At 50.0% G+C, this 8,191-nt stretch overlaps 2 protein-coding genes across 3 annotated transcripts in view; one reads left to right on the top strand and one right to left on the bottom strand.

Annotated features, from left to right (window-relative positions):
- The window catches only part of LOC132472718 (lysophosphatidylserine lipase ABHD12-like), an 11,678-nt gene extending 6,521 nt beyond the window's left edge, over nt 1-5,157 (bottom strand). Inside the window, exons 1-3 of one of the 2 annotated variants that reach the window (XM_060072445.1) lie at nt 5,022-5,157; nt 4,379-4,547; nt 1-58 (exon numbers count right to left, since the gene is read on the bottom strand). The exon at nt 1-58 is cut by the window's left edge and continues 64 nt beyond it. In XM_060072445.1, the coding sequence (XP_059928428.1) occupies nt 1-58; nt 4,379-4,545 (225 nt within the window). In that variant the 5' untranslated portion in view covers nt 4,546-4,547; nt 5,022-5,157. Of the gene's footprint in view, nt 59-4,378; nt 4,725-5,021 lie in introns of those variants that run through there. The other variant, XM_060072444.1, reaches the window with a different exon arrangement.
- A 35-nt stretch (nt 5,158-5,192) lies between these two features.
- Nucleotides 5,193-7,864, top strand: gins1 (GINS complex subunit 1 (Psf1 homolog)). The gene is made up of 7 exons (XM_060072446.1): nt 5,193-5,458; nt 5,661-5,725; nt 6,175-6,273; nt 6,436-6,526; nt 6,631-6,747; nt 6,954-7,028; nt 7,378-7,864. Exons 1-7 carry the CDS (start codon nt 5,384-5,386, stop codon nt 7,444-7,446), a joined length of 591 nt encoding a protein of 196 aa, XP_059928429.1. The 5' UTR covers nt 5,193-5,383; the 3' UTR covers nt 7,447-7,864.
- The last annotated feature ends 327 nt before the right edge of the window (nt 7,865-8,191 follow it).

Raw genomic sequence — 8,191 nt, 5'->3', positions numbered from 1 at the left:
GAAGTACACCAGAAGAATCCACATCAGAATCCTCTTCACTTTGCCTGCCAAACCTAGCCTGGAACACACACACAGGAATGAGAGCTAAGCTAGGCTAATGAACAAGAGTTAAGCCAGGCAAATGGATGACTGATAGGCTAGGCTAATGGATGAGGGATAGGCTAATGGATGAGAGATAGGCTAGGCTTATGATTGAGAGCTAGGCTAATGGATGAGAGATAGGCTAAGCTAATGAACGAGACATAAGCAAGGATAATGGATGTGTGCTATGCTATGCTAATGGATGTGAGCTAGGCTTAAGAAATACAAGTCAGGTCAACAGAGGAAATGATTACACTCACTTTCCCTTTAATAATGAAACACACACACACACACACACACACACACACACACACACACACACACACACACACACACACACACACACACACACACACACACACACACACACACACACACACACACACACACACACACACTCTGCTGGGAGAGCAGAGCTATCAACTGGATAAATAATGTACTGCGAGAGGGCGCGAGTGCGAGAGAGCGAGACAAAGAGGGAGAGGGAGAGAGAGCGAACACCCTAATCCATAACGATGACTCCACACAACAGGAGGGTATCAGAGGTCATATCACAGGCCAAAGTCACGTCCACCGGCCATACAGATCAGTGGAGAAAAGATTCTGTTTCTATGGTAACCAACATTTGCCTTTTCCAAATCTGGGGCAGTGAAAAAGTTTAAAAGATCTTTCAGCAAACTACAGTATAAATTATGCTGATTATTATTACTGGATAGTTTTCATGCCTCATGGCAGTATCGTAGCTTAGCCTAGCCTTAGCATTAGCATTACATGGAGACCAGGTTAGGAGTTAGCACAGCAGCATGATGCTATAATTAGCAGAGGATTAGCTGGGCATCACCTGTATTTTTATTAGCCCAGCGACCAGATTAGAGCAGGGTTGCTAATCTGGTGGCTAGCCTCCAGTCAAAGCTCTACTCAATATCCCTCAGTCTCACATCTCACTGACGACCAGGTGGAGAGAGACAGAGGTAGAGGCCGACAGAGAGAGACACAGGCAGATAGAGAGAGACAGCGGTATAGACACTGAGAGACAGACAGAAGGAGAGAGACAGAGGTATAGACAAAGAGAGAGAGACAGTCAGAGCTAGACAGAAAGACAGTGCTGCCGATGGGAGGTGTTTTAAGACACTCAGCATTGCCAGCCCTTGTTCAGCAGAACCACTTCCTCATTGAGGGCCCAGTTCTCCTCTCTCCTGATGACGCCAAACCACGCTCTTCCTGTCACCCCCCCCCCCCCCCCCACTAAGACATGTTGACTGTCAGAAACCGACCTGAGAGCCAACCCACCCCACTGCTCAAGGCATAGTCAAAGTGACATGGTAACACAATGCTATCAATCGAGATGCTTATAGCAGTGTGCTTATCATGAGAAATGTACACGCTATAAGCATACTAAGCATACTGTATAGTCCTGGCATTACTGCCACATGATGACCATGTGGATGGGATGACAAGGCAAGAAAGGCTGAGAACCCAGAGAGCAGGAGGCTTCTGAAGGGAGCGTCTGAAGGGAGCGTCTGAAGGGAGCAAGGGAGCGCCTGAAGGGAGCGTCTGAAGGGAGCAAGGGAGCGTCTGAAGGGAGCAGGAACAGCAGCGCTCTGTGGAGAGCCAGAGGAACAGCAGCGCAGCAGCGCTCTGTGGAGAGCCAGAGGAACAGCAGCGCTCTGTGGAGAGCCAGAGGAACAGCAGCGCTCTGTGGAGAGCCAGAGGAACAGCAGCGCTCTGTGGAGAGCCAGAGGAACAGCAGCGCTCTGTGGAGAGCCAGAGGAACAGCAGCGCTCTGTGGAGAGCCAGAGGAACAGCAGCGCTCTGTGGAGAGCCAGAGGAACAGCAGCGCTCTGTGGAGAGCCAGAGGAACAGCAGCGCTCTGTGGAGAGCCAGAGGAACAGCAGCGCTCTGTCACGTCAGCGGGGGCGACATACAGAACAGAGACACCTCAACCACATCGCTGTGAGACCAGAGTTAACTGTGTGATGTTGTTGCTTCACTTCCTGTTTACTTCTCTATTGGCTCACTTCAGTTTCACTTCCACTGCCAACCTCAAAACCCAGCTGGCTCCTTCAAAGTAAAAGGCCCAAACTATTCCAGTTGGCTCCTTCAAAGTAAAAGAGCATCCCCCTTTGAACTACCCAGGACTGGCCAGCAGCAGGTCTGGACTGGTCAGCAGCAGGTCTGGACTGGTCAGCAGCAGGACTGGACTGGTCAGCAGCAGGACTGGCCCTAGGCAGGAGGCCCCTGACGGAGCCGGAGGACACTGCAGGGTTGAGACAGCTGGAGACCAGCCAGGAGCCTGCCCCCCTATACCCCTGGTCCAGACCCCTATACCCCTGGTCCAGACCCCTATACCCCTGGTCCAGACCCCTATACCCCTGGTCCAGACCCCTATACCCCTGGTCCAGACCCCTATACCCCTGGTCCAGACCCCTATACCCCTGGTCCAGACCCTTATACCCCTGGTCCAGACCCCTATACCCCTGGTCCAGACCCCTATACACCTGGTCCAGACCCCTATACCCCTGGTCCAGACCCCTATACCCCTGGTCCAGACCCCTATACCCCTGGTCCAGACCCCTATACCCCTGGTCCAGACCCCTATAGCCCTGATCTAGGTAGTACACAGCTCTATAACCCTGGTCTTTAACCTGATCTATAACCTGATCTATAACCTGGTCTAAAACCTGGGATATACCCTGGCCTATACCCTGCGCTATACCCTGGCCTATACCCTGCGCTATACCCTGGGCTATACCCTGGCCTATACCCTGCGCTATACCCTGGCCTATACCCTGCGCTATACCCTGGGCTATACCCTGGGCTATACGTCTGGAGGCCGTACAGCCCTACTGGGCTGCAGTAGGAGCCTGTGCGGTGTGTAAGGCACACGGCCGGGCGGGAACAGAATAGCCTGGGACACGCGTGGGTTGGATTTCAAACACCTGAGTGGAGGAGCAGCACTCTGTGGTCCACCTGCAGGAAGGCCGGCGGCCGCTGGGCCCTACGGCCTGTTGGGTTCTCCAAGGCTCTGTTAAGACTTCAGGAGGTGAACCATGGACACACATGTGGATGCCTCATACGTGGTGAAGAAACACAAACAAAAAGAGATGATAACACAATCTAATCAGAGGAGATGGACTGCATGTCTCCACATGTCCTACAGCAGTCTCCTGTCTGACCCCCTGGACATGGGGATGTCAACACTAACCCCTACAACAACACAACACTAACCCCTACAACCACACTAGCCCCCCCAACAAGACAACACTAACCACTACAGCAACACTAACCCCTAGAACACAACACTAACCCCTACAACAACACTAACCCCTTGAACACAACACTAACCCCTGCAACAACACAGCACTAAACCCTACAGCAACACTAAACCCTACAGCAACACTAAACCCTACAGCAACACTAACCCCTACAACAACACTAACCCCTAGAACACAACACTAACCCTAGAACAAAACACTAACCCCTACAACAACACAGCACTAAACCCTACAGCAACACTAACCCCTACAACAACACTAACCCCTAGAACAAAACACTAACCCCTCTGACAACACAACACTAACCCCTAGAACACAACACTAACCCCTTGAACACAATCCTAACCCCTCCGACAACACAACACTAACCCCTATAACACACAATAATAACCCCTATAACACATCCACTGTATTTGACCATAACATTAACCCCTAGAGTCTCCACCCTAGACCCTTATCTGTTGCCCCAGAGAATCAAACCCCAACCCAGTGAATAGACAGATTCACTGAAATGCTCGTCATCAGAGCCTTGACCTTTAACCTCATATCTGTCTGTCTTTTTCACACACACACACACACACACACACACACACACACACACACACACACACACACACACACACACACACACACACACACACACACACACACACACACACACACACACACACACACACACAGCACTAAGTAAAGCTGGGGAGATCAGAAACCATAGCGAGCTCCTATTGTCCAACCAGAGATCGAAAGAGACTCGAGCCATCCGGAGGACCGAGTGTCAACAGACTAGGAGCTCGGGAAGTTATACTGTAGTTACAGCAACTCAACATCATTATAATAGAGTAATAGTTAATAACAGACTAATAGATGATAGCATCTAGTTGCATCTCTACCATAACATCAAACCTTCCGGTTCAGGTCTAACGGTCATATAGGTCAGCCTGACAGGGGGTCTCGGTAGCTCTCTCCCAATGTCGGTAGTGACCCACATCACACAGTGTATCCTAGGGTCCGGAAGGTCTCACCTCTTGAACGACTTGGCCATCCTCTTTTCCGGGTCGGTGCCCTGCGGCGCGCCGTGTCCCGCCTTTCCCTGCGGGGGGCAGCGCTTCACAGCCGGGTCGCTATCCTCCGGGGCGGCGGGGGGGACGCTGTCATGCTCGGCGGTCAGGGAGCTGGTCCGCTTTCGCATCACTGAAACGACCAGAGTGGATGTGAGAGGAGGGCTGGTCTCCCGGTCTCCCGGTGTCCTGGTCCAGGTAAAGGGCCCTTCACCCGCCGTGAGGAGCCGCTGTTTACACCGGACGAGCGGCTGGCGTTCTGCACTTTCTCCACATTGTTGGAGAAGTCTGTTATCTGCAGAGACCAGCTGACCGAACCATAGGCTCCGGTTGGCTCCCGGTCTCCGCCAATCAGAGGAGGGAAGCAGTGGGGGGATGGAGGGGGACTGCGCTGAAACTGCGCTAACTACTAACAACTATTAATATGAACTACTATCTACCCAATATTACCCACTAACTACATATACTTGATTCAGAATGCATAAAGCTGGGAGCTGCTTTGTGCCTCGAGGAGACCGGAAGCTCATCTGGCACACAGGGGGAAAGCGACGAAACATTTAACACTTTAATAATAATAATAATAATAATAATAATGTAAAATACGTACAACACGGTCCTTTCCACCTTCGGTTTTTCGTCCCGAGCTTCACAAAGTTAATAAATCTGACAGCTCGTCTTAAGGGATCCGGAGAAGCTGAAGCGCCTTCATATCCTCCCGGCCTCCCGTCGTATCCGGTCACGTGACGACAACAAGGCGGAGTTCATGGTTTGCCGCGTAAAGTGAACCGGTTGTCCGCGGTGATCAGTCGAGTAGCAGTCAGGTTCTAGTCCTAGTACGTCTAACTAGTCCTTTAAACTCTCAGAGGTCCAAGTCCTCTAACTAGTACTCTAACCCCTCAGAGGTCCTATAACCTCTCAGAGGTCCGAGTCCTCCAAAGAGTCCTCTAACCTCTCAGAGTGCTGATCGATATGTTCTGTGAGAAATCGATCGAGTTGATCAGGGAACTACAGCGCGTGAGCGATGGACAGCTTCCCGCCTTTAACGTGAGTCACAGTAACCTTGTTAACTACCTAGTCGAATGAACATGGTTAAGTAGCTGGTTATTGAGTGACAGTAGCCTACTAGTAACCAGTCAATGTTAACTTGCTGGTTACTGTGAATGTAGTGTTTAATATGAGTGACAGTACTAGTAGTTACTAGTTAACATGGTTAACTAGCTGGTTGACGTGTGGATGTTGTGTTTAGGAGGACGGGATTCGACAGGTTCTGGAGGAGATGAAAGCTCTGTACGAACAGAACCAGAGCGACGTGTGAGTCTTGTTCAATCTATCTGTTTATATCTATGTTCTCTAGGTAGTTTATATCTTTGTTAGAGATAGTTTATGATAGATGTCTTTACGTCTACGTTCTAGATAGTTTGTCTATGTTCTAGTTTTTATCGATGTTCTAGAGATGTCTTTATTATGTATATATGTTATAGAGCTATGTTTATATCTATGTTCTACTTTATATCAATGTTCTAGATAGTTTATATCTATGTATATCTAGCTATGTTATAGAGATGTCTTTATATTTTTGTTGCATAGAGATGTTTATGTCTATTTCTATGTTCTAGAGAAGACGTGTTTATAACCTGTTGTAGATATGTTTATATCTATGTAATGGATAAATATGAACTGTTATAGAGTACGTATAGATATAGAGAAAGTTTTCCTCATGGTGTGTGATTTGCAGTAACGTGATTGTCTTCCTACCAAAGCAACGAGGCCAAAGGGGCGGGCCGGACGGACCTCATCCCCTCAATCAAGCTGAGACACTGCTGCCTGCTGAGGAACCAACGCTGCCTCAGTGCCTACCTGTGAGTCAGTGTTACACCTGGGAGTCATAGTGTTACAGTGTGAGTCAGTGTTACACCTGGGAGTGACAGTGTTACACCTGGGAGCCATAGTGTTACACCTGGGAGTTACACCACCTTTGTCGTATTTTATATAGAATGTATCCAACCTAAAGCTTTCCTCAGGTACGACCGGCTGCTGAGGATCCGCGCGCTGCGCTGGGAGTACGGCAGCGTGCTCCCGCCCAACATCCGCTTCCACATGTGTTCTGAGGAGGTGAGGACCCGCCCCTATCAGGGTCTCCAACATGGCTGACATCCTGGACCCCTCCACCCACACTTACGTATGTGTGTGTGTGTGTGTGTGTGTGTTCTGAGCAGCTGCAGTGGTTCAACCAGTACAAGAAGTCTCTGGCCAACTTCATGAGGTCCGTGGGAGGGGAGGAGGGGCTTGACATCACCCAGGACATGAAGCCCCCAAAGAGCCTCTACATAGAGGTAGGAGATCCCTTAGACCCCAAAGCCTCTAGATAGAGGTAAGGGACCCCTAATGTCCCCTAGTGAGTCCCTGTTCCTACAGTCTCTAGAGGTACCATACCCCTAAGAGTCCGCTAGTAGGGACCTGGTTTCTCGTTATATTATTGTGAGGCAGCAGTGGTTACCGTGGTGTCTCAGTGGTCGTCATGGTGATGTGTGTTTTGCAGGTCAGGTGTCTGAAGGACCATGGGGAGTTTGAGATCGACGACGGAACCATCATCCTTCTGAAGAAGAACAGCCAGGTATACTCCCATCACCATGGCAACAATCAGTCACACATAACCACGGCAACCCTCACTCATATCTCCTTGGAAACCAATCAGACTCATCATCACTGAAATTCCAAGACACTCGCATCACCATGGCAACACTCACACATCACCACGGCAACCCGAAGACACTCGCATCACCACGGCAACCATCGGACTCACATCTCCATGGCAACCATCAGACTCACACATTACCACGGCAACCATCAGACTCACACATTACCACGGCAACCATCAGACTCACACATCACCATGGTGAGGACCAGGTACACACACATTCCCACATCATGAAAACAAGTTTCTGATCCTTCTCTTCCTGCAGCACTTCCTGCCCAGGTGGAAATGCGAGCAGCTGATTCGCCAGGGGGTCTTGGAGCACGTGATGTCATGAGCCTTGACGGCGTTACCATGACCACCACAGGGAGGCCTGCTTTGTAAAAGCCTCCATGTATGCCTGGCTCCAACACCGCAAGACACATCGCTGCCCTTTTCCCTGATGTTGGTTTACAGCTCACCCTCCACCTGAACACACCTCCACCCACGTCCTCTTCATATGACGACAAGACGAAAGGAGTTAGGGTCAGGGTTGTGGGGTTTATTGCTGCAGGTTGAAACACGGCTCATGGGTCATGATTGTGTGTCCACTTCAACCTTGGGATTGGGACCCACATCCTGTCCTAATACTTCAACATGTACATAAGTTACGTCCACCTGGACAGCAGTGCATTGGGGACAAAATTTATCAAAACTTCACCTGTAAATACTGTTTTGGTTTGAGTTGTACTAAATAAAGTTGTTTCTGCGCAAGACTCTGCATGTGGACTTCTCTGGTCCGGCCTGGACCAGACCTCCATCTGGACCACTTTGGGTCCTGGTCCAGGGTTTAAGAAACACTGGTTTGAATGCAAAGATAATCCTGCTACGGTCTAGCAATACATCATATAACAAAGCTTTGGTCTAGAACATCACAACATATGGTGGGTTGATCTAGAACATTAGAGCAACCTCATACAACACAACGTTTCCCTTCACAATGGTTATTAATGAGCCGGGGCCACGCAGGCTTCTTGGTCTAGGGGGGGGGGGGGCACTCAGGCTCCTGGGTCTGTGGGGGGGGGGGCACTCAGGCTCCTGGG

This window comes from Gadus macrocephalus, chromosome 15 (assembly GCF_031168955.1).
Source record: "Gadus macrocephalus chromosome 15, ASM3116895v1".
Taxonomy (NCBI): domain Eukaryota; kingdom Metazoa; phylum Chordata; class Actinopteri; order Gadiformes; family Gadidae; genus Gadus; species Gadus macrocephalus.
The sequence above is the reverse complement of the archived record's forward strand: the minus strand, read 5'-3'. Positions and strand labels throughout refer to the sequence as shown.

Coding starts and splice junctions, on each gene's coding strand:
- gins1 (XM_060072446.1), top strand. CDS start 5,384: ATGTTCTGTGAGAAATCGATCGAGTTGATCAGGGAACTACAGCGCGTG. Junction 6,527..6,630: donor TCCACATGTGTTCTGAGGAG/GTGAGGACCCGC, acceptor TGTTCTGAGCAG/CTGCAGTGGTTCAACCAGTA. Junction 6,748..6,953: donor CAAAGAGCCTCTACATAGAG/GTAGGAGATCCC, acceptor TGTGTTTTGCAG/GTCAGGTGTCTGAAGGACCA.